Here is a 24,844-nt window from a genome sequence, read left to right on the forward strand (position 1 = left end):
CTGAATTTCAAAATAGGCGCAAAATCGCAGATTTAGCAGATTAAAAAATATATATGTGCACAGCACACAGATGATTGTATTTTTGTATAGTGTATAGAGTTATACTCCACAGCTGCAATGTCCACAATTGTTTCGTGTTTCGACAAAGTCATTCCTTTTGCTTAAATTACGTACAAAATCTGATGTCATCAGTCTTAATTTAATTTTGCAAGCTTTTTTAAGAGAATAATACTAAAGTTGGATTGAAGACTGTAAATTTTTACGAATACAGGTTATGTTTATTTTCTAATATAATGTTGATTGTGTTAAAAGGTTTGTTCATTTTTTAATTGTTTTGTTTGTTGAAAAGGTGGAATTTTGGTATTTTTGATTATTTTCCTTACAGTGTCCATAGCCTTTTAACTCACTAAAACTAGTTGTTTTTATAATTTACAGTTTAAATTCACTGTCACTATGCATTGTTTACATTTAAATTCCATCTGTCAATTTTTTGTTTGCGACACGCATCATAAAAAGTATTAGGTAAAATTCATAAATTTACAGATGGATAAAATATTAGCAGTCAAAAGCAGAAGTTTAATTATTTCTCCAAAGCTGGACCTAAAATGAGATTTAAATGAATCGCTCAAAGGCAAAGTATGTCAGGATGAATGGCTTAACAGGACAGTTCCGCAAAACGACGTGGGATCCTATGCTCATAGTATCCCAGATAATCGCTGTCCAGTGCACCATGTATTTTGCCCTAGGCATATGGATTGCCACAATAGCCAGCCTACTCGGCACCAATGAATCTCTTGACTATGCCTTCCAGTACAAGGAGATCCACGTTCGCGACTTTGGTGGCTATCTTCTTATCACTGTCTTCATTCTCAACTCTATTATTGGATCCTTGGCACTCTGGTACCTCGTCCAGAGGACCAAACAGTGCATGGACTTTGCCTGCACAGCTCATTTAATACATTTAATTTGCTGTTGGATCTATAATGGAAGCTTTCCGAAAACATTTAGCTGGTGGTGCTTGAATATTGTGACTACGAGCATAATGTGTGTTTGTGGCGAGTTTTTGTGCATGAAGACTGAGCTAAAAGCTATTCCTTTAAGTATGAATAGCCAGAAAGCGGCCTTGTGAGACGAGTTTTTGCGGGGGTGTTGGTTTTTTTGATCAATGAAAACGCGTTGTATGGAACTGCAAATGTTTATAAAATATATAGAAATTTTATAAATAGGCCTTTTGTTTTGTTACTTGTAAAATATTGGAAAATTATGTAGTTTGTAAGCGATGTAATTTTCTTGTAATAAAAGACGTATTCTTGTAAAAAACAATATTCATTCAATTATTAGTTTTAATATCTAATTTGTGAAATACAAGGTCTGTAATGATGTGTATTTCTTAACGTTTTTATTTTCATTTAACTTAAAACTTATTTATAAACAAGTACTTTACGTTTCATAAATTTTCGTTTAAATCAAACGGTAACTTTTTGTGTTAAACTTTGCAGTTATCGCATTTACATGAACTACATTATTGAATTAAAATTTTTAACAACAATGGTGATGATCTTCCTTGTAGAACCGGAGCCCACAGTACCCACATGAATGATTACCTGGTTTGTCCTAGAGTCAAAAATTAAAGAACAATTTTAAATAAAATGAATGTTGACTCTTCTGTGAGATAGAACAAATTAACTAAGTTAATTTTTGTCTTGCATGCGTCGTACCAAATTAATGTAAACTTTAGGATGTCCCAGTGGTCCACCACCACCATCACATGATACAATCCTTGATTTTTCTGACTGAGGAGGTACTTCTTCAATCAATTTTATTCCCCAGTTAGGATTAACTTCTTTTGGTCTATCAACGAATCTGACAAGGCGATAATCATTGGGCTCGAATTTCTGTAAATCAACGTATATTATTAAAAAGTCAATGTAATAATATTTACTTCGTACTGATAAAAATCGAAGACACATAACATTTGATGACAGTAATTACAAAAAATCTTTATTTGTATCACTGACGTAACCTTCAACACATTCAGCAAGTGCTATTTAATTTACGTCAATGCGTTCAACTGACCTGGCCAGTGTGGGTTTCCTTGTCTTTGGGCTCCCAACTCGCGTAACTCCTGGCGGAGACAACGGCCGCGGGTGATGATGATCTGCAGTTTAATTTACTTGAATTTTGGAGCAAACGGGCGACACTTTTGCTCGCCATGTTTGCGCTCTTTATTTTTACCGACTGATATCCCCGTACTCGTTTTTTGACGTTTCGTAAATTCAGTAACTGAGTAACTGTAGTTTGCCCAAGCAGATGGCGTTTAAAAAATTAAAAATTTTTTTAAAGAAAAAATTGAAAATAGTAACATATACATTACACAATAACCCACATTCACACACAGTTACACAGCACATACACAATTTACAATTACGATTCACACATCTTGAAAAATCTTATATTTGACTGCATCAACGCGCATAGCGCGCATAGCGCGCATTGTGAGGCACTTGGGCACTTCTCGTATCAGCTGTTCCATTCCACCCTCACCCCACCCCTCGCCACTCTTTTCCACGCAATCTCCTCTCTCAACTAACTCCGTAATTGCAGACTCCAAATTTGTAGGGACATCAGTGATTCAGATAGGTATATATGTAGCATTTAAACCTAAATCAGACAATCAAAGTATAGAGATGAGGGAAAATCCACCATATCCTGAGACTTAAGTACATAACTTGTGCGGGGCAAACTAGTGAACTCGAAGCGGAAAGTCTCAGTAATGCTGTGCCCGGAGGTATGGAATTTCAAGGCACCGGGGCACCGGATCGAGCTGCACGCCGGCAAAGACAACGTGATTATCGGCAACAACCTGAAGGTGGACGATGTCACCAGTGATGATGATAAGGACGCGATCAAGCGACCGTCCGACACCATCAACTCGCATTACTTCAATCACTCGGTAAGATTATTATAGGTTCTATTATACTTACATGTTACAACGCATACCTACTTACTTCATCGTGGCTTTGGTATTGTGGCGCTTGTCGACGAGGACATCTCCTAATATTATTTATGTACCTACGTTAATGTTACTCCTTCAGATCGTTTTAACAAAGCAATGAGTACAAAATACGCGTGGGAGTAGTAGACGGTGCATGGCGGAGGCCGCGGCGCCCCTCTTTTATTTTATACGTGATAAGTACCTACTTCTATATCATTGTACGTATGTCTCATATCGTGTCTCCTCTCTCGATCTCTCGTTTTCTTATCCTTTCCTCCTGAAAGCGACTCTCTTTCTTGGATGATGACTCCAAGATCTACGGAGTAGGTACTTATGCTACGGAAGTAATGCAGGAGGAGAAGGAGAAGGTGACAGGGAGAAAGAAAGAGTGCATATATCCTATAGGTAAGACTATATGTCTCAAAACAAAACAACGACGGACGGCGACGACGATTTTAGCACGCGCACGTCGCGCACTCGTCGTCCGGGAGGCGCGCTCCAAACTCCAACCCAAGCGGCTCTTGTCCTCTTTGCGTCGTCGTCGACGTCTGTCGTTGTCATATTTATCGTGTAAGTTACTGCAAGTTTTTAAATTGATAAACTATGTTTATTTTATTTAGGTAAATAGTTTAGGAGATGTTAGTTTTTTTACAATCATTAATTTCCAAGATTTTGCGTGATGATTTTCCCATCAGCTGATCGATTCGCTTTGTTTGAAATCGACAGGCTGCATAAAGTAGGAGCCAGCCAATTGATACTTTATGTTCTTTGTTTTTTTCATTGTAGTTTTTTTGTTCTTCATCAAAGTTTTTTTTTTTTTTTTTTATGTAACTATCCACTTGAGATTCTTTTACATGTTTTTCTACTTCATATGATTAGAGTTAATTAAAACTACAGACGTGTGTAGCAAACTAGCAATGATTTTTTTTTTAATATTGCCATAACAATATTAAAAAATAATATGTAAAAAAACCATATCCCCACGAAAATTTTTCTTTTTGCTAAATTGTGTGTGCAGAGTCGACCTACGCAATGCTTATAGCATCGCGCACGTCGTGTTTTCGTTGTAGCAGCTGGCTTACCTATTTGGAAGCGCGATTTAATTGTTTACATATAGGATGGATGTATTAATTTTCGAGTGGTTTCGAGAGTGCTGCTGAGGTACTTTAAATTCGTTTAAAACGTTTTTATCAGTTTTTTTTTTTTTTTTTTTTTCATTATTTTGTTTCCATTGAATTCAACGTAGTTACCTTTACTGTCGATCATTGTTTACATCACAGTTTGCGTGCTATAATTATTATGTAAATAATGATTTTTAGTCATTCATTATGCTTGTTCAGTGGTGTAAGAAAAAATTGCGCTTAAATATAGCTGGTTACCATAGCTGTTCGTTTGTATTTTGGTAATAAAAAAAACTTGGTATGAGTCGGTACTACACCTGCATAAATATATCGAACAAAAGAAATAACTACGCGCCTTGAATTACGAATCATTGGGGTGCGACATTAATATTTTTTTGTTTTCTTGCATTACTCGTAATTTCAATAGAATTTGTCATTGAAGCATGTACTTCCTGTTCGATTTGAGATGTTGATTAATTCAACAGAACACTGTGAATCAAAAATTTCAAACAAACGTTAAAAAAACATTGGACTCCCGGAACTTGTAAGGGAGACCGGGGTAATCGTGGCCACCTGGGTAAACAGGCCACTGGATATATTCAACCATTTAATTGAGATAAAAATGTAATATATTTTTTTTTTTATTGAAATATATCTCTACTTACATGCCGTCAATAAAATAAAACCATAGAATTACTTTTTGTTAAATTTTTAAATAATTAAATTTGATAGTTAAAAAATTTGGAGGAACAGCTACATTATTAAACTTGCCTGAAGCGGAAAATACATCAAATCGATTCAAAATTGATACAAATTGAAAGTTTGAACCTCAATCTACAATCTGCTTTTTTTTATTTTACCAAATATTATTTAGAAATATAATTATAAGCAATTTAAAATAGTCCTATTTTGGGGTGTGGTGGCCATCTCTCCGGGGTACAGTGGCCATCGAGTTTGTTGTTTACGTCAATACTGAGTCAGTCTGCTAATCTGCGGATCCTAACCTAAACTTTTTAATCGTACTTATAGCCAAAACAAAACAAACAGTGTCAGGTGAAAGTTATGTAGTACTTAAGTAATTAGTCATATTTTAAGTCAATTCGGTATTAAAGGTGCAATAAAAATAAGTCATGGTGCGTAAGTATAAGAGAAAAACTGTGGATAAAGGCTGGAATGAATTCCAATTGCAGTTACGATATACCGAAAAATATATATTTCTCTTTATTCTATGTGTATACTGACAGAAAAATATTTATGTCGATATACATATTTATTTATCAATCTGTTATGTGAGTAATTATTAATTTACATAAATTTTCAATTTTTAGACGTAAGTTTAGTAGCAACATTTAAAATAACAACCTTTTAAATCGATGGCCACTGTACCCCGGGGTATGGCCACCTCTACCCCGGCCCTGGGTAAAATGGCCAGTTTGAGACACATTCACTTTTTCATATTTAAACTACATCTATTATAAATAAATAACTCAACAAATTGGATACTATTTCTACACATCCGGCCCCTTTTATTTGCGTTTTTTAAATTATTCTACAATCAAGTAGTCGTTCATAACAACGTGATAAAGTTAGGGTGGCCAGACTACCCCGGTCTCCCTTATTCTCTGACAAATTCTCACGGCTATAGACGGAATCTCGTTTACAAAACGGGTATTAATTGTTTGACTGAAATGTTTAACTACTTGATGTAAAAGAAGAAACCTTTAGACAAGTAAAGTATATATGTTTAATTTCGTAATCCTTTTTGGATGCTGGCCAGGTGTCCGTGACGTTTCCTAACACATCCAACATTCCGGAAAGCTTTAACCAAATTATTTTAGAAGACAGCGATTACTATAGAGTTGATGGTCTAAGTGCCGTTGATCTGATAAACAAGGAGTTTATCGAAGCTTTTGTGAAAAAAGGTACGTCCCAAATTATCACTGTTGAACCAATCACTTGAAAAATTCTCCGGTATCGAAATTAATCGTACAACATTGCAGGTGAGCTGAATCTTTTGACTATCGGACGACGAGTGGACGTCGACGACTTGGTTGCCGTACTTCCAACCGGCCACTTGTTACTCAGTCTAGTGCGCGCCAGTTACCAGAGCCTCGGGATCGAGGGCAAACCATCGTACTTTGAGCGCAGAGAGCCTTCTCGCTACGGTAAGTCCACACCTCCACTGCAGCGAGCCACATGATAACTTAAGGAAGTTAGAGACAAATATAAAAAAAAAAAAAAAAAAAAAAAAAAAGAAAGAAACATCTTCCCCTCCCGAAAATGCCGAGAAAACACCGAGTGCCGTCACTCTGCGAGCTAGCGCTGAGGTCCGTCAGTGAATACGTGAAGACCTTCGGTAAGCGCATAGTACAGCCCATGACGATGCTGCCCAGCCTCGATCCGAAAAGGGGCCAGGCCTACCTGAACACTCTGCTGACGGCAATGCGCCAGCAGCTCGGCTGTAACGTGCCCTGGAACCTCCACGACCGCATGGCCGTCGAGACACTGCGCGGCATAGGCGAGCTGATTAGCGAGATCAAGAACGCGTACACCGAGCGCTCGACCGTCAGTTTCATCGCAGAGATAAACGTCGCCATAAACCTGACCCGCGTGATAGTCCACCCGAATCTCAGGTGCATCGAGTTCAGCGCCTGGCCCAAGCTCATGCGACACGCGCTCTACGAGTGCCTGGAGGACATGACGGGCCTGGAGGTGCTGGATCTCGGCTCGGGCTCCGTTGGCTGGAAAACCTCGGACATCGAAAAGATCATCGTCAACGCGCTCGGGAACATGAAGCGCCTGACCTCGTTCACCCTGTGCTTCGACTGTACCGACAACATCATCGCGGCTCTCTGCCAGAACTGTCCTAGGCTGCAGAAGCTCGACGTCACGGCCTCGAGATCCGTGACGGACCGCAGCGTGTTCTTCCTACTCAAGTGCCAAGAGCTCCGCGAGATCAAGCTATTGCGGACGTCAGTGTCGGTGCCGGGCTACGCAAGTCTCCTGTTGAATCACGCCTGCCTCGAAGACATAGGTCGGTACGACGAGCTCGGGGTGGCTCTCGAGTACATCCAGCACAGCGTGGACCGTCGAACGGACAAGCCCTTTGGACTGAAGGCCTTCGAGTGCAGAAATATGAGCCTGGAGCATCTCTGTCTGCTGGTGGACATGTGCCCGCACCTGACGAGCCTCTCCATGCTGCGGGACGAGCGCATAGACGACCTCTCGATCCTGGCTGCGCTGACCGAGCTGCGCGAGCTGAAACTACTGTCCTGCGACTACTACGCGAACAACGTGGACGTACTGCTCGACGTGATTGGCTGCAACCTTGTGAGCCTGCACCTGGAACACGTGGGCGAGATCGACCTCGACGCGCTCGTTGGTATCAGCCAGTACTGCCCCAACTTGCGCAGCCTAGTCTTCTACAATTGCGAGTTCCTGCCCGTCGCCGGGGTACGCTGCCGCCGGCTTTTGCAGCAGCAGCGCAACAACAATAACAACAGGTTGCCCGTCCCACCGTTCGCCAAGCTTGAGAGGCTCAAATGCGTGGTCGACTGCGCCGAGTCACATTTAGAGTTCATACTCCAACATTGCGCCAACGTCAGGTCGATCCACCTGGGCTCGTCGACCGGCATCGGCGACGCTACGATGCGCCGAGCGCTTACTCGGAATCCGATGGGTAAGCTCGAGGATCTAAAGATTCTGTACAGCAGTGATCTGTCGATGAGCACCGTGCAGCTCCTGATGGAAAACTGCCAGAATCTCAGGCGGCTCTCGGAGCTCGAGAGCTGGGACGGCATCGCGCCACAGGACCTGGACGCATTCAGGCAAGAACTACGGAGGACCAACGTCAATCTGGATACTAGTCCCACATTATCACTGGCCTCGTAGTCTTGGCCCGATACATACTTACCCCATGCGTACGCCCTTTCTCCTTTGTAAATCGATGGAAAGAAACTTAGATGTGGAGTCTAGATATTTTTTGCAACTACTCCTCCCCCCTCTCCCTCCCTTATCTTTGCCGGACGGTGAAGTAGGTGTAGTCGTCGTAACGTGGAGTTTTTGAAACGCGACCTTTTGCCCCTTTTTGATATAATGACATTATACACGTATTTCGGACTTTTTAGATGAAATTTGTACCGTAGAACTTTTGAAAGAGATACCGTAATATACGCGTAATGTTATTACGAGCGTATTGATCTTTTTCTAAAGAACAAGAAATATAATCACGTATTTTTTACAAAGAAATTTTTAAAGCCAACTATACTTACACCGCAAGTATCTCACAACGGTGAATAAAAATAAGCAATAGAAATTAAAAAAAAAGAAGAAAAAAAACTTTTTTGAAACATTTACACGTTGTCTCGTACTTTAATTTAATTTTTCATCCCAATATAGTGTTTTATATATTTTCTCTATTAATTTATTTGTAAATTAAAATTGCCTGCAGAATGGAGATAATTATTTTTAAACCGCACGAATTTTATTCTTTATTTTTTTTCTTTTTTTTTTTTTTTTTGGTACGTTCGATTACAATTTTTTTGACAACGGTAACTCACAAGTCGTGAGAATCGATTTGAAAGACGAAAAATTGACCCCTGGAAAGAATTACTATGAAAGGATCCAAAACAGTCTGGATAGGTTGCACAAGCTTAAGTTTGACGTGATACTAGCATGGGATCCACCAGGTAAGCTCACTTGTCCAGGATTTTTTTTTTAATTGTTGAAAAATTTCATAACTCGTTAAAAATTAATACTCGACAGAGGAGAGAGTATGTCCATCTTCGGTAGCTGCATGGCTAGAGAAGCGTGGCTATGCTGTGTCGGTTTGCCGTCAACGAGCGAACAAACGCATTCAATTGACGGCCAATTACATTCCAATGCTCGAAGATGGATGCAACTACGACGAGTTTTTTGAATGGCTCGGGCTTTTCAGTATTGACGGAAATTTGTGAGTCATTACCTTGAATTTTGTAACAATTGATCACTAATGTTTTAATTGATTGATGGTCGTTCTCATGGGGGATAAAAACCGCCCTACTTTTCGCGTGAACGTCAATTAGAGAAATCAAGAAAGCCTTTCGTTCTTTCACTGAAAATCTCAATTATGGCTAATTCCGCCAATCAACCTATTCGTTCTGTAATACGACGTTCATTTAATTTTTACTTAAAAAAAAAAATTTGTAAAAATAATTATCCAACGATCGATATGTATTTTTCAAAATGAAAATATTTCACAGAACGAACAATGGCCAGGAGGCGGAGTATGTGAGCTCGTACCAGTGTCCAAAGCCCAGAGAGGTAGTTGGTCAGATCAGTTATTTGCAGTGTACGGGTTTTTTTACACGGCGCAAGCTCCTTAAGATTCACGAGCTGTTTCGCGAATACGCTTCAGCGAGAGGTGAGACTCTGCCCTGGTGTAGCTTAGATGTGCAAGGTTTTGCCGACAGTCCGGTCAGTTGGGGCATGAAAGAGCACGGCTACTATATGGACGGTGACAACAGTTATACGATCGTTCTGAATCCTGCTAAGGGTAGCTATGTTTTAAGGCGGTGTACAAGCTCGAATCGCAAGCCAAAAATCAAGCAATGATAATTTAACAGCTTATTTTATTGATTCTTTTTTTTCTTAAATCATTGTGCTTAACTTTTTTCAAAATTTTTTATTTTATTTTTTTTTTACTGTTGTCCAAAAGTTAGTACTTTTCATTTGTATAATATTGTGTACATAATTACATGATACAAAAACATACGGAAAAAAGCTGTATATGCATAACAACTTGGATAATCGCCAAATCAATCATCTATTTTATCTCTGTGGCTGTGTTAAATAATAAATAACAATAAAAAAAAAGATTTTTTCAATACTCTTTGAAAATCGAGTTCATCTTTTTTATTTTTTCTTCCATTCCAACAAAATAAAAAAGTATATCATAACTAATCAAATGTAAGATAGTGGCACTCCAAAGCGATGCATTCATTTTTCAAGTCACCTTTCAACTTAGCTTCATTTAACAATATAATTACAAACAAATCGCAATTATCTTACAAAATTTATATTATTTTTCGAGTTTTAGATTGCTACTTTTTTTTTGTTTTACGATAAAACGCATTGCACGAATACTGCTGGTCAAAGCATAGAATCTTACAAGGTAAAAAAAAAAAAAAAAAAAAAAAAACGGACCTAGACGATAAATACGCGTGTCATAGAAAAATTAACGACTAAAGAGTGCTGGAACGTGGCGGCTTCTTATGATTACTTCGTTCATCCTATACTTTTCTCTAACCGTTGAGCGTGAGCTTGGTGATAAAAATCGACCAACGAAGCTTCTTTTGACAAATTAAAAAAAAAAAAAAAAAAAAAAAAAAAGTCACAGACAGATAAAGCGCGTATAGCGTGCGAACGCTACCTGTTCGAGTCTTTTGTTCAGGACCGATGCGTAAGTGGCGAGTCTTGTTCACATGACCAAGTGCGAGGTGTCGGTGTCTAATTTAAGCTTCGAACTGTGATACAAGTCTTCTATACCCGAACCCATGGACAGGCGTGACTTTGTCGATGCCATGAGTTCAGTTATCTCGTCCAAATCTCTGCTGTACCTGAGTATTAGATTAAACAAAGCTTTTAGGGTCGATGCGCAATCAAAATTTTCCTCAAGTAAACTTACCGACTAAGGGGCCGACTCGAACTTCCCGCAGTATTGTCGAAAGCACCTTTAGCTGCCAGCTCTTCCTCATCAAGAGTAAACCTCGCGTGAGAACCTTAAATATAAAAAAAAATTAAATTACGTTTTTTAGCAATGATCCTATTCCACGGTATGTAATATTATTAAGTACAATATACCTGACGACGACGAAGGGAACAGCATCGTGTGTTGCAAAAGCTCCGATTCGGAAAATGGCACCAAGCTATCCTCATCGTCCATGCCTTCTTCCTCGGCTGGTGGCAAACTACCGGCGATCGAGTCGATGTTTATCGACTCTACCATTCCCAGCCACTGCTGATTGTGAGATCGGAATTTTTCGAATTTTATCCTGGCTGCCCAATCTTTGTCACAAAGCTGTTAAGAAAAGTTATCTATTATTGCACATTTTTTTGTACATGTATTTCAAAGTGACAAACTTACAGCAATCACATCCAAGCACGCGTCGCAAATTTTTCGTATTGCTGGGTTCTTGTCGTGCATCAGATCGATCAAATAAGCCGGTGCCTCTGCAAGGAAAATTATACTGGAAAATTCTGTACGCATATATGCACCGTAAGGAGAGCCTAAATTGACACTAAATTACCATTGGCAGTTTCGCTGATCAGATAATGCCTCGTGGACTCGTGCTTGGATATTTGGTAAAAAAGGTAAATTATTTGTAAAACCATTTCGTCGTCCTCTTGTTTCGCTGCGGAATCAAATGTAAAAACATCAATCAAAAGTACACCATCGATTTTCTAAAGCATCCAAAATCAAATTAGGGCGAACCTTTTAACAGTTCGATCAGCGGTAAGAGCATGTCTGCCTTGCACATCAATTGAGCGCAGTCTTCGTCTGCAGCTGCCGTACCTAAAAATATCACAGCTTCGAGCACCAAGTCGTCAGGAGCCTTGCCTAAGCGAAACGAAATTTACGATCACGATTGGCTCGTGCGGTTGAACGTGGCTTACATAAATAATAACAAATCAAAATTTACGTCTACCCGGAACAAGGGTATTGCGAATCCACGGAATTAGATTGCATCTCTGGAGAATTTGGGAGTAATCCAAATCTGGCAAGGACAAGTTTCCCATGACGCCAACGACCTCCACGACAAAGTCCTTGCACTCGGATTGCGTCACAGCCATTGCAAAATCACCCACGAATTCCTGCAATTTACTTTATTGATCCAGAGTAAAGGGTGACGAAGTTACGAGTTCTTTTTTTTTTTTTTCCTTTCAACTCTTACCACAAAGTGTTCCTTTGCAAAATCGTGCTGCGATATGTTCCTAACTATTTTCATCAGTAAGGCGTTTTGAGATTTGAATGCTTTTTCAACCAAGTTTCGCAGTCGGTTGTTTTGTATCATCAATTCCGCGTTTCTGCCGTTTATGGCAAGATTCACACAAAGTGCGATCAATTCAGGAACCATTTGTTCATCGTCTGACTCTAAAAGTGAGTCTGTAACCTGGGTATCGAGCAAAATGATAAAAAATATTAAAAAAAAAATATTTATCATCGTGATTGTTAATTATTGAAAATCAAAGCTATACCGTAGGAATGCAATCGGTACTCGTAAACATGGCTTTGACCTTGTCATCCATGCTGAGATGGTACAACAATCCAAGAATCGTCGTTCTGTTGATATCGTCGTGTGACAAAAACTTGATAAATTTTTGCAATAGGCCGACTTTTACCATTTTCCCTCGAAGCTTTACATCAAAGGACAAATTGTACAAAAGTTTCAAAGTACTAGAGACGAGGTCCGGATTACTGCTGTGCAGAAGCTTTGGTAGCTTTTCTACGATGTTTCCCTCAGCCTGCAAATAAATCAACAATTTTTTTTTAATTTGTTTTTTTTTGACTCTATCGATCGACTCACCATGTTGTCTTTGTTTTCCTTGCAAATCGTCAGTTTCTTCAAAAAAGTCACGACCAGTATCAATAGATCCGTGTTAGTCCTGTCCAAGGTCTTCATCAAAAGCCCAGTCAGATTCTTCTTTCGCATTTTTTTCTCCACCTCTGGACTCTCCGCGATATTCAGCAGCAAGTAAAAAGCAACTGATAGACACAAATGAAAAAAAAACTCGCTTTTAATCCCTCACTTCATGAATTTATAAATAACCAAAGCGTACCTTTGAGCAGCTGTTCCTGCTTTTTCGTCAGATTCTTAAACTTCCTGCGGCTCTTTTCCAGCTCGTCTTTAAGGTTGTCGATCTCTTCCTTCGACAAGTCGCAAACTTCATCGGCAGGCCGCTTCTTTTCCTTATAATTGACCGGCCCGTCGGTGGTGCACACGTCGTCCACTGCCTTGGATTTCTTATCCGAACCCTCGGGACTCGCCACAGACCGCAGACACAAGCCCGTGGTACTTTCAAAGTGACTTCGACGCTTCTCAAAATCCTCTCGCCACTGATCGTACCTGTTCAACTCGTAATCTATGATGTCCATGCAGAGCGAGCCGATCTGGAATGACAAAAGTTCATGACTCGTGCTCGTGTCCAAAGGTAAAAAATTGCCCTTTTTTTGTATGTCCCTCTTTTACCCTGTGCTCCAGAACAACGTCGTGGAACTGGCTGTAGGTGGAGAAGCAAAAAAATACGTAGATGATGTTTATGGACAGGTCGATACTCTTCTTCCAGTCTTCTCGCAAGACTCTGGCCAGCACGCTAAACAGGGACTCTGAAACGATCATTTCACGGTTACTTGCGAATTCAATTGCGTCGGCACACCTCACGGTGATTACCATTTTTGGTTAACTCCTGAAGGTTGTCCGGTATCCTGGCCAGTTGCAAGATCATCGAGGATCCTTTTATTTTATCCGGTATCTCCTCGTACAGTAATTCCATGTACTTGTCGATGTTGCTGATCACTGCGCGCTCCATCTCCGGGCTCTCGGCGTTCAGGGAGTACGACGACAGTGGCCTTGGAAAACGACCATTGCTCTCGCCATCTAAGGACCATTTTTTTTTTTTTTTTTTTCCCTCATCGATAACTCGTTTGCAGCTAATCATCAAATGATTATAATTCAGTTTTACCTTCGTTGTTGTCCTTTCGATTCTGAAGGTAGTAAATCAACTGTTCCACTTCCTGTAATTTTGACTCGTGTATCAGAGAGCATTTTTCTATGACTTCCTTGGCTAAAAGCTTGACGTTCGTGTCTGCGTTGAGGCTCTTGAGCCTAATTATTTTCTGGCACTCCTGAGGAAAAATTATTTTCTCGAGTTGCAAGATGATGAAACGAAAGCAGGAAAAATCATTTGTGAATAAAATATATACTTTACTTTGCGGTCTCCCAGCATTGGATCTCCGAGTTCGCCCAGTATAAGGGCTTCGACGTCATAGTTTACCACTAGGGCCTTCTCAGTTGGGTGCACGTCAAGGTTTCCGGATCTGATTTTTCTAATGAAAATATTCGATTTTTATGCATTTTTGCCAAATATTGTTTTATTGTTTTTCTATCCCTCGCTGGAATCGTTTCATCAATATTTCAGGCAAAGAATCAATTATACAATAATACTATTAATGGTAAAAACGTGGCTTATGGATATTCGTCAAACTTTTTTTTACCAGAGCAAAAAGTGAAAACATACGAACAAATTGTCTATTTTTCGTGTGTGACAAATTTAGAATCTGTCATGAATATTTTATGTCGGGCTCAATAAACAATTTTTTTTTTTTTTTTCATGTAAAAACGCTACCGATTGCAATCAAAAAAGTTTAATAAGAGGAAAAAAAAATTTTTCAACTTTTTAACGATGGAATTGAATAAGAAAACTTTGTTAACAACAAGTAAGAATTTAGATCGTAAAATTGAAAAAACAAATTTAATAATCAACGCTCTACATGTTCTGAAAAATGACAGTTCTTAATAAAATTACAATTTTTTTTAAGTATAAATAATTAGTTTCAACAGCACTCGATCGACTGTACTTAAAAAAAAAAAAAAAAAAAAAAATCCCAAAGCTAGTGTTCTATAACAACACAAGTGGCCAACTTATTTTTCAGAACGCCATGTGCATGTAAGTATCGGCCCGAAACGATTTTGACAGTTGATTTGATTTCTCTCGGCAAGCGCAACTCAAAATTCACAAGTTTTTTCTTTTCTTTTTCAACCGCTCGACTCGAGTTCACGCAAGCGGTACGTTTTTGCTCTTTATTTTCCGAAGCTTCTGATTAATGAATAATCCACACGTCGCTAGGTACGACACCATAGAGAAGTTATATACCCAACCAAATTAAATGTACGTGTAGGTATATAGGCACCGAAAAAAAAAAAAAAAAAAAAGAAATTCATCGCTCGTATAAACTCCATACTACATAGAACTGCAGAAAAATCAATTTGTTCTCGAAATAGTCGTTTATAGGTGGGTATAAGCCATTATCAGTTGCAACGAAAGTTGGTGTGATTATCGTAAGCCCCAACGACTGTAGGTGCAACGTATAAATGTATAAATAAAAAATCGCGTTACCCCTGAAAAAAAAAAAAAAAAAAAACAACCCCTTAGTACGCAAAAAAGGGAAAGCTCGGCCAAAATATCATCCGCGCTCTTGAAAACTTGTAGGTTAATTAAACGATCCAACAGAGAGAGGGAGAAATAACCCGATAAAAATGCCGAGCATGCAGAGTATACGGGTACACGTAAATAAGCACGGAAAAGCTATACACATTGTTATTCGCCGAAAAACCGTAACGAAGGTGCGAAAAATTAGAAAAAAAAAAAAAAAAAAAAAAAAAAGTAATCACAAAATTTTCAAAACCCACCTCTTGAGGTACCTCGCCTCGTCCATTTTATTGTCCTGAACTACACGTAGTGCTATACGTTTATAAAATACGGTCGCGAGCTTTCTTTCCACTGGTTGTACTTGTACAATAATATATGATTTAGCGAGGGGGGAAAAAGTAACGATCCGAGAATAACAAGGGGGTACACGGCCAAGGGGTGCCTCGCACACCACGCACCCACACTCTCCGCAGCCAAGGAGCCTTCAAAGGACCTTCGCTCCCTCTTCCTCCTCAGACCTACCCCATCGCTGCATGATACACATATACACACATTTCGCGTACACGCCCTATACCTATATATATATATATATATATATACACACAACTACATATACGAATTATGTTTTTTCGTGTGTAGGTGTATATTTTTTATACACCTCTAACTTTAATTGTATACTCAAGTCGTAAGTGGTAAGTAGGTATTGTTACGGAGCGTCTGCGCGCTTATGCCCTCATAGGTACTCCGACCTGACATTTTTATAAGCTTATACCTACGATGTGGAGTTTCGGAGCAACGGGATAAGTGGGTGTGTGTGTGTGTGTACAATTACCTATACGTGCAGTTACACTAAAAATTATATCCGTGATTTATACATTGTGGGGAATTTTTTTTTTCATACACCTTTGGAACTACAGGTATATTGGTATTATCTTATTAGAAGTACTTTATTGCGATTAATGAGACAAAAAAAATAGTGATTCTTTTGAAGCTTCGAACAAATTTTTCAAAAATTTATTTATTTTATTTTTTTCAAAACTGCCGGAACAGAGCTTTCAAATGAGACTTGTCAGTACAATATTATGCGAAAAAAACTCGTTTCAATTTTTTGTAAAAACTCTACAGAAGATGAGATTTTTTGTAGATTTAAAGTATACATATATTAAAACGTGATGGGTTGACCACGTGCACCATGTATACCTCTTATATGTATATTATATACTTATACTGTTAATTTTTTTTTTTTTTTCTCAAGAAATCACTGAAAATTTGCGTTTTTTAAAGGTTTTTTTTTTTTTTTTTTTTTTTAAATAATAGACCGCAATATTTTTCGTACATATATGAACGCTCATTAGGTTTTTCATGACAAAGATAAGGAATTTTGTTCTGCACCGATAATTCTGGCATTTTATCTGAAGTTTCGATTTTTTTTATTTTTTTAATCTTGTTTTTTTTAACCAGATTGAATTAATTTGAAGTGCAATCCTCTATTTTACACGATACTTGTACAGTAGATCTTGAATTTTTTACTCGTTCCCGTTAGCCAAAAGTAGGACGTAGGAATAATAAATGTAGTGTATTAACAGTAAAAAGGAAAAAAAATTTATCGATCAGATCCAAGAGAGACGCATCAGCAATAATAGTAGAAATAGGAAAAAAAAGAAAGAAAGAAATAATGGAGTGTCCAAAAGTAATTGTCGACTGCGACGCTGGTACCGATGATGCCTTGGCCCTGGCGATGCTGATATCTGCCCAAAAATTCTATAGAGTGCAAATATTGGCCATCACGTGCGTCAGTGGAAACACCCACGTTGACAATGTGATCAACAACGTTTACAGAACCCTAGAGGTCTGCGGAGCCTTGGACGTGAGTTGTGAGATTTATAAAAAAAAAAAAATAAATAATTATCATTTTTGAAAATTTTATGGTTCTGCTGTTTCTGTTGTAAATTGAATGGCACGCGCATCAGATACCCGTTTACAAGGGAGCGGATTCGGCACTGTTGTCCACAGACAACGTCAAATTCGCCAAACTCAATGCGTACCACGGCACAGATGGTTTTGGCGATGTTTACCAGGACGTGCCCGACACCAGTAGATTAAAGGACGAACACGCTGTCAACGCCCTGCGCAGCATAACAGCCCAATATCATGGAGAAGTGACGATACTTTGCCTAGGACCTTTGACGAACATCGCACTTGCCATTAAAATGTATCCAAACTTTGCTGATTCTGTCAAAAGGTTTCTCGTCATGGGCGGAAACTCCGCAGGTAATTCCAGTTTGTCTATAAGTTTCCGCTACGTGCATTTGGATTATTTTGTGTTCGAGTAACAATGGGATATTTATTTACTTCACCAGGAGTCGGTAACATTACGTCGCAGGCGGAATTCAATTTTTTCTGTGATCCAGAAAGTGTGCACATTGTCATAGATAGTACTCCGAATAAACTGTGGCTCCTCACGTGGGAAACGTGCTTGAAAGCCAAAATCGACATGGTACGTTGTTTTTGCGGCAGTTATACAATATATTTGGATTTGCTTCAAAATGATGATTATTGCAGGAATGGAGGAAAGAAATTTTCGGAAAAATCGATACTCCCGTGGTTCATTTTGTGAACAAAATCGATGACGGAGTTAACAGTTCGAAAAACGAAGAGCACTACTACATTCCCTGTGACGCCTACGTGGTTGGGGTTTTCTTGAGACCTGACGCAGCCAAGGACGTTGTGATGCATCACATAGACATCGAACTCGGTGGCTTGAAAACGCGAGGACTGATTCTCGTTGATCACATGAAATTCAACAAGCCCAACGCGTACATCGTGCAGGACATAGACTTGGAGATTTTTAAGGATCTTTTGCTATTCACTGCCGATCCAAATACCGAAAACAGTCGTGTACTTTTGTAAGAAAAATAATTTTATTCATATATTTTCCTACAAGTTAACATACACATTATATTTACGCACCTCGACATTCTTCTTAAAATCTGTACAAATAACTTTTACAATCAGGAATGTTACAACTTCCGCCAACGCACTGTACACGTGTGTAATTATCTCCAAAAAAATTGTTTTGCTCGAAAATGCCAATTCGAACTCGATCCATCAGTTGTGTGCATTTCAAACGAATGTATAATAAATACCATAATGGACACACACTAATGAAATTCAGCAAAATAATACAATTAAATGTAAAATATTTACTTTGGCAAAAAAAGGTTGATTAATTAAGACTTTGCTTCCTCTTGACCCTTATTGGCTTGGCTCTCCTGAGATTCCTTAAACTGCTTTCTCGCCTCCCGATTCGACTCGAGCAATTCTTTCAACTCGGCGTGAATGTTGTCGTTTTTCGACTCCAGCGTGTCCAGCACGGCGTTCAACTTGTCAAGCTGATCGTTCAACGATTTGAACTCTGCAAAGCAAAAGTACACAACATTGCTGTCATTTCGTTGCAAGGGTAATGAAAAACAAAACTGTAACCACAACAACAAGGACAAAATCAAACACGTTCATCATCTACAGGAAGAAACACCCACGCTCACGCACAAGTGGCTAGAATAAATCGATAAAAGCGACTCGCCTTCCTCGTTGATTTCCTCGACCTCGTCCTCCTCCTCGGCACCGTTCTCCCGGGGCTCGATCGCGTTCCCGACCATGTTTTCGATGTCGCCTCGGTCAGCCATTAACTGCAATGAAATCAGCTGACCTGCCGCGGACGCGCCCCGGAGCCCTGAAACGCACATGTATATGGGCCATTTCTCAAAAACTGCGGGACGATCTAAGTTATAGCAAACTGATATTTTCTCTGAATAAGTACAACCGAGAGATGGAGTCGAAATGATTTTTTTGCGTGCGAAGGTGAAATGTATCGTTTCGAAATTTCATGTTTAATGGCTTGTGGTGCCTGTGAACTTAGATTATAAAATTTACAGTCCAAGCTTTTTTTATAGTTTGGAATGATAAAAAAAAAAATTTTTTTTCACAAATTACGAGATGATTTCACTTTGCCCAGTGATAAATTTTTGGAGACTTAAAAAGACCCGTGCCATAATGCTTTTTCGAAGGTTTTTTAAAAAAATCTCATTTAAATATTTACGTGGGTTCTCGAAAAATGATATTAGAGTCGGGCCCAAAAGTTTATAGCTTGTTTGGGCCATACTTATTACATAACATCAGGAAAAATAACGAAAAAAAAATTGTAAACGCTGAATTTCGAAAATCTCATTTTACGATTAAAAATATACTTATTTCAGAGTTTTCGTAAAATGGCCCATATATACGTAAATCAGCTGACCGACCGCTGTTCTCAGCTCGCGCTATTGGCTGGCTCACCTGGGTACGAAATTTCGAACGAAAAGCTTTCCTTTACCATCTAGGACTACATTTATTAGTAGATAAAAGTTATTTTTTATCAAGTCAAAACGCGAAAAATCACCGGTTTTGTTTCGAGTGCTCCGGTTATTAACTGCTACTATATTTAAATAAAAATAAAACAAAACAAAAAGTTAAATAAACTATATTATTATTATACATATGGATAGTACAATATTACGTGCATGGCATAAGTTAATTGTCGGCGATTTAATATCACACTACGAGTATCGGCAAACAAAAGGAGCGAGGCTGTTTGTTACAAATGAATATATCATAAGCAGCGACATCAAACACCACCAAATCCATTTTCGTGACTACTAGAACGAAATACTTTATCTTGTATAAGCACAGACACGCGTCATAGAAATTTCTCACGAGTCAGCGGCCGAACAAAAGCTGCGAATATTGAATCGGTAATGCTCAACAAGGTCGTCTATACTCGTAGCGGAAAACATTAACATTCGCTTCAATAAAAAAAAAATTGACACTTGATATTATGCTGCAAAACGATCCAAAAAATGGTGCATTATATAACCGAACGAATCAACGTCAAACGTTACACGCAGGATAAAGAAAAAGAAATTTTCATGTTACGGATATGGCAATTAGCGTATAATATAATATCGTGCAACGCGAGTGTAATATATATAGTTACAGCCTATACCTACTATGCTGCAAGCTCGCAAGCTCCCCCCGTCATCGACTGATCCTCTCTTCACGTGTGTGTATGGCAGTGACAAATATTTATTATATTACTCGTATTCTCGTATACTTATGTTACACGTAGCACAAACGCGTGTGTGACTCAATAATGTACAATAGGTATTTTTTCGCATGTGTGCTTATGATAATAAAGGAAAATTGTACAAAATGTGTGAGAAAGTAAAAAAAAATCATCACGTTCTAAGTGAATGCTTGTAAAAAACGCGTGTGCAGCTGCAAGAGATAAAAAAGAAAATAAAGCAACAGCATGCCGGCTGCATCAGAGAGAAAGTGCATGGCTCGGGTGACAGTTCCTCCCCCTCCCCCTTACTTATCGCGATTTGTTAACCCGCTCTAAAAAATTGTCCACCTCCTCCACTCCTCTCGCCGCCGCGAAAGTCGTAAACCGCAAAGCACAGTCTGCAGTTAGAGTGCAGCGCCAGGGCTGCAGGCTGACAGGCGCATTTTTTTGCTCTAACATCGGCGTTGTAATTGTACAACGTCAAAATTCGCAAGTGAGAGTAGAGTTCAACGTGCATCATCTGTATATAGACTGCGTTTTCCACAATTCCTCTCTCCCGGTTTCCTAACCCCCTACAAAAGAGCAAAGCAGTGCTGTCCGTCGTGTCTTTATTTTATCGCCAGCACACACCTCTTTCGATCAAATCAAGCTATTATTCTAGTTGTTTTATTACCGAGCCGGTTAAGTGTGTGATTTTTTTTTTTTTTTCCTAAGGAACGGCCACTCGATCTCTCGTCCCTTCCCCTTCTTTTCCTTTCCTTCCTTCCTGCTCATGTGAATTCATCTCCCGTTAGAGAGATGCTGGGCGCACGATTTTTCATCACGGTGCCGTCTAAAAAATTTCGAGTCTACAAGAATAAGTACTGAGTAAAGTGAAGAAGGATGTGATGTTGAGACCGTGGACATAAGTAGACACGATTTTTTGTTTTCTTTCATTTGTAGTGTGCCTTTTTTGTGAGTGCGTCTAAACGTTTGTGTGTTCAATTGAATTAAATTATTCCGATCATTCGGTGTCTGACTGTCTCGTGTGTGTATAAGCGTCAAATTATTTACGTTGATCTGCTCTGCTGCAGTTGTTTGCTCAATTCAAATATACTTACAAAAGATAATAAGTGTCCAAAAAAAGGGGTGAGAGGAAAGCTCAAATTCACAAGTACGAGCACTTTCTGAGTGCAAGGTAAATAATTTTTTCAACTATATTATTTTCAAGATCAAAGCATAAAATCTAGCATCGATAGGCAAAACATTAAAAAGCAAGCAAGAGTCAATCAAGCTTAGCTGCATTATTCATTGCCTTAGTTCGAAATCACATTTTTTTTTTTCGCATCCGTTGGCTCGACTATCATTTTGTTAAATCATTCCAGCCTTGAGTAAGTTTTCTTTGCTCGATAAGAAGTTCTTACCTGCACTTTTTTTCAAATTTTATCAGTCTAAAATTGTTTGTTGGTATTATGCAGAAATTATTTGACATGAAAAGTGTTATAAGGATAAGAAATAGGTACCTATTGCAGAGGTACTTTACATATTACCCTTGCCAAATTGTATTAAAAATGAATCAAACATGTTTCATATGTTGCAGCACAATGAATCCATTACAAAATTCAAATGTTATTGCTGCTGTTGTCGGAGCGACCATTGGAGTTGCCAGTGTGGCAGCTGTTTTGATTTATCAAAAAGTCATGGAAAAACAACAACACTCAACCATGAATAGCAACATTGACAGAGTGAGCCGCAAGGTAGTGGAGTTGCAAGCGGAATTGGAAGCTCTGAGGTATATAGTGTTACTTATATCATGTATGCACATATTATTGGAATTGCTGAGAAATAGTGCTTTCTATCTTTAGTTTTGACTATGAGACAATGTCACGCCAAGTCACACTTGAGGATAACCAAATTGTGAATACTTTTAATTAAACATCAGTTGAATCGTGTTCATTGAAAATTTAATTTTTGACTTGTTAAATCATACTGATATTTGTACAGTGAGGGTTAAAAATTAAAAATTATTTCAGAGCGCAGCAAATAAATTTACAGAAGAGCAGAAGGAAAAAGATAATAAGGAGAAAAATCTATTCCGATGATACTGCTTCTCTAGGAACCGAAGAGGTGGACATCGATACTTTTTCAACAGCAGGTACGGATATTGGAGATGATGAATTTTTCGACTGTTCGGATGATGAAGAGGAAATTGCAAATGGGTAAATAAAGTTTCTAATAATAGCATTGTTTGTATATACCTCTACTGAATTGCCTTTCATTTTGGCTTGAATAGCATCCTGTTTGTATATATTTTGACACTGTAGTATCTTATTGCACTTGTACTTGAAGTAAAATTACACCCTTAATATTTGATTTTAATTTTTCTGTTATTACTTTAATTGTCATTGTTATTGGTGTTGTTGTTGTTGCTAATGTTGTTGTAGTTGGTTTTTAGTCTTTCGTAGCAATTCAATTTCAGAGAGTTATGCAAACAAATTTTCTATTTTAAAAAGACAGAGATCATATGTTAGTTCTTTAGAGAAATTGACGGAGTAATGAATCCTGAACTTTTGGAGCTTGATAAGGAGAGCGAAGATACTTCATTGCAACCACATGTTTACATCAAAACCAAAAGTTTGTTACAAGAAAATCCAAGAGATGTGGAAATTGTTTGGAGGTTTGCAAGAGCTTGCTATCATTGTTCTCTCCTAGAGCCGAAAAAGCATAAAGAATACATCTTAGAAGGTAATTCGACAAGTTTTTATTTTACACAGAAAATCGTCTTTACAGAGAATACAATGGTCAATTTATTTACAGGTGTGGAACTTTGTGAGAAGTTTTTACATATACGGGATGGTAATCTGTACAAGTGGTACGCCATTCTCATTGGGGTTAAAAGTAAATTTTTACCCTCAAAGGAAAAAATCAAATCCGGTTATGTCTTTAGAGAATATGTAGAAAAGGCAATTGAAATAATGCCCAACGACAATTATTTACATCATCTCATGGGAAGATTTCAGTATGAAGTTTCAGAATTGAGTTGGTTCGAAAAAAAAGTAAGCATATGAATTACCTATTAATAATTTAGACATGAAAATACTTGTTGCTGTGACGTTACAACCTTTTTTCGTTTTAATCGTCAGATTGCATCAGCTTTATTTGCCGAGGTACCCAAAGGAACTTATGAAGACGCGATACCGTTCTTCGAGGCGGCAGAAAAGTTGTCGCCTAAACCGCACTGGGAAAACAAGTTATACCTCGGCAAGAGTTACATTGCAGTCGGCAAGCCTGACGAGGCTGTCAGGTGGCTCAATCAGCTCAAAGACTTACCAGTGCGAACTGAAGAGGACAAAGATGTCCGTGCCGAGGCGCAATCGTTACTAAAAAAATATTCCGAATATTGTACATGATAATTATTTATAGTGTCGTACGTCGCTGATGCCTGATTGTTCATTCCATGATCTGTGAATACACGAACTTTATATATTCACTTTTACGCGCGCAACACAACAGATTTTATATTAGATTAGTCCATTGTTTGGATAAAAGAGATGGGTTTAACAATTATTTTATGTTTTGTGACTGATGAAAATTTATGCGTGGGATTTTTTTTTCACAAACTAAATGTGAATTAAAATCATCGAGTGGGTGCAAGTTTTAAAAATTCTATGGTTTTACATTTAAAAACGAGAAAAAAAACAGTTTTTATGAAAGGAACAAGTAAATAACGATTTAACTATTTAAATATTTTGTTGGTGTCGGAAATTTTTACTCCTGTGTGCTAATTGCTTGTGAGATTTCTTCATTTCATCTCGTGAAACAATTTCAAATAAATTCTTTAAAAATCGAATATTATACCAAAAAATACAAAAACAAAGAAAAAAAAAAGGAACAATAAATAAAATGTCATGTGTGACAAGTACTACAATGGGTTGAAGTAATGTAAAATCCAAAGATGTACGGTGAGGGTGTTTGTGTAAGATGCTCGTTTAACGCCTAAAGTTTTAGTTCCATGTTACAAATGAACGACGGATGATTTTATAACGGCGATATTAACGCCGCGTGACTGACCATACCTATAAACGTTACAATAAAAACAAAAATTTCAACCAACCTCGAAACAAGTATTTTTTTCTGTGATAAAAAAAAAAACCACCAATAGCGATTCATGCCCTACCCCTCTCGACATCTACAAAAACGATCTACAATGATGATGTCCTCAATCCATCGAAGCTCCTGCCGATCTTCGGAACACCCAACCTCCCCCTGTAGGTATACACGCGTCATCCACGCGCACGCAGAAAGCTCGGAGCGATCAATAGTAGTCCCCCAGCATCCGTTTGAATCATCATCTCCCCCTAGAACGTATATGTATAAGTACATACGCGCACGGGAGAGGGAGGGAGAAAGAGAGAGCGCATCGAAACGAAGGGGCTGATCGTGGTAAAATGTTTTTGCTCC

The 24,844-nt window shown here is 38.5% G+C and overlaps 8 protein-coding genes across 10 annotated transcripts; 5 read left to right on the forward strand and 3 right to left on the reverse strand.

The window, feature by feature from the left end:
• Window positions 1-107: 107 nt before the first annotated feature.
• Window positions 108-1,299, forward strand: Sys1 (Sys1 golgi trafficking protein). 2 transcript variants are annotated; one of them, XM_014348621.2, is made up of 2 exons: window positions 108-312; window positions 544-1,299. In XM_014348621.2, the coding sequence occupies exon 2, from the start codon at window positions 617-619 to the stop codon at window positions 1,127-1,129; it is 513 nt and encodes a 170-aa protein (XP_014204107.2). In that variant the 5' UTR covers window positions 108-312; window positions 544-616; the 3' UTR covers window positions 1,130-1,299. The 2 variants fall into 2 exon arrangements, with proteins under 2 accessions (XP_014204107.2, XP_014204108.2); XM_014348622.2 differs by having other exon boundaries at window positions 108-271.
• A 78-nt stretch (window positions 1,300-1,377) lies between these two features.
• ND-13A (NADH dehydrogenase (ubiquinone) 13 kDa A subunit) lies at window positions 1,378-2,330 on the reverse strand. Its single transcript, XM_014348624.2, has 3 exons — window positions 2,077-2,330; window positions 1,719-1,895; window positions 1,378-1,614 (listed from the first exon to the last, which is right to left on the reverse strand). The coding sequence occupies exons 1-3, from the start codon at window positions 2,212-2,214 to the stop codon at window positions 1,540-1,542; spliced, it is 390 nt and encodes a 129-aa protein (XP_014204110.2). The 5' UTR covers window positions 2,215-2,330; the 3' UTR covers window positions 1,378-1,539.
• A 214-nt stretch (window positions 2,331-2,544) lies between these two features.
• Window positions 2,545-9,993, forward strand: LOC106636328 (ribonuclease P protein subunit p40). Of its 2 annotated transcripts, XM_014348701.2 has the most exons (7): window positions 2,545-2,640; window positions 2,748-2,953; window positions 5,894-6,038; window positions 6,117-6,281; window positions 8,679-8,804; window positions 8,881-9,067; window positions 9,357-9,993. In XM_014348701.2, exons 2-7 carry the CDS (start codon window positions 2,774-2,776, stop codon window positions 9,706-9,708), a joined length of 1,155 nt encoding a protein of 384 aa, XP_014204187.2. In that variant the 5' UTR covers window positions 2,545-2,640; window positions 2,748-2,773; the 3' UTR covers window positions 9,709-9,993. The 2 variants fall into 2 exon arrangements, with proteins under 2 accessions (XP_014204187.2, XP_014204186.2); XM_014348700.2 differs by having other exon boundaries at window positions 2,545-2,953.
• On the forward strand, window positions 6,339-8,671 carry LOC106636327 (uncharacterized). The gene has a single exon (XM_014348699.2). The coding sequence runs from the start codon at window positions 6,397-6,399 to the stop codon at window positions 8,005-8,007; it is 1,611 nt and encodes a 536-aa protein (XP_014204185.1). The 5' UTR covers window positions 6,339-6,396; the 3' UTR covers window positions 8,008-8,671.
• Window positions 9,764-15,787, reverse strand: Kap3 (kinesin associated protein 3). Its single transcript, XM_014348698.2, has 16 exons — window positions 15,564-15,787; window positions 14,083-14,200; window positions 13,837-13,999; window positions 13,545-13,751; window positions 13,344-13,480; window positions 12,934-13,264; window positions 12,681-12,859; window positions 12,352-12,618; window positions 12,048-12,266; window positions 11,802-11,967; window positions 11,588-11,713; window positions 11,403-11,507; window positions 11,240-11,325; window positions 10,957-11,173; window positions 10,781-10,874; window positions 9,764-10,712 (listed from the first exon to the last, which is right to left on the reverse strand). Exons 1-16 carry the CDS (start codon window positions 15,587-15,589, stop codon window positions 10,574-10,576), a joined length of 2,580 nt encoding a protein of 859 aa, XP_014204184.2. The 5' UTR covers window positions 15,590-15,787; the 3' UTR covers window positions 9,764-10,573.
• Window positions 15,788-16,940: 1,153 nt separating this feature from the next.
• On the forward strand, window positions 16,941-18,213 carry LOC106636331 (nucleoside hydrolase-like). Its single transcript, XM_014348704.2, has 4 exons — window positions 16,941-17,170; window positions 17,274-17,574; window positions 17,664-17,800; window positions 17,866-18,213. The coding sequence occupies exons 1-4, from the start codon at window positions 16,979-16,981 to the stop codon at window positions 18,211-18,213; spliced, it is 978 nt and encodes a 325-aa protein (XP_014204190.2). The 5' UTR covers window positions 16,941-16,978.
• Window positions 18,203-19,008, reverse strand: LOC106636332 (bublin coiled-coil protein). The gene is made up of 2 exons (XM_014348705.2): window positions 18,887-19,008; window positions 18,203-18,718 (listed from the first exon to the last, which is right to left on the reverse strand). The coding sequence occupies exons 1-2, from the start codon at window positions 18,987-18,989 to the stop codon at window positions 18,534-18,536; spliced, it is 288 nt and encodes a 95-aa protein (XP_014204191.1). The 5' UTR covers window positions 18,990-19,008; the 3' UTR covers window positions 18,203-18,533.
• Window positions 19,009-20,713: 1,705 nt separating this feature from the next.
• Window positions 20,714-24,496, forward strand: LOC106636330 (regulator of microtubule dynamics protein 1). The gene is made up of 6 exons (XM_014348702.2): window positions 20,714-21,581; window positions 21,984-22,175; window positions 22,417-22,602; window positions 22,923-23,128; window positions 23,201-23,439; window positions 23,527-24,496. The coding sequence occupies exons 2-6, from the start codon at window positions 21,988-21,990 to the stop codon at window positions 23,791-23,793; spliced, it is 1,086 nt and encodes a 361-aa protein (XP_014204188.2). The 5' UTR covers window positions 20,714-21,581; window positions 21,984-21,987; the 3' UTR covers window positions 23,794-24,496.
• The last annotated feature ends 348 nt before the right edge of the window (window positions 24,497-24,844 follow it).

The sequence above is a fragment of the Copidosoma floridanum genome, unplaced genomic scaffold, assembly GCF_036245765.1.
Source record: "Copidosoma floridanum isolate Cflo_tuat_1 unplaced genomic scaffold, Cflo_Japanese_pri ptg000001l, whole genome shotgun sequence".
NCBI classification, from domain to species: domain Eukaryota; kingdom Metazoa; phylum Arthropoda; class Insecta; order Hymenoptera; family Encyrtidae; genus Copidosoma; species Copidosoma floridanum.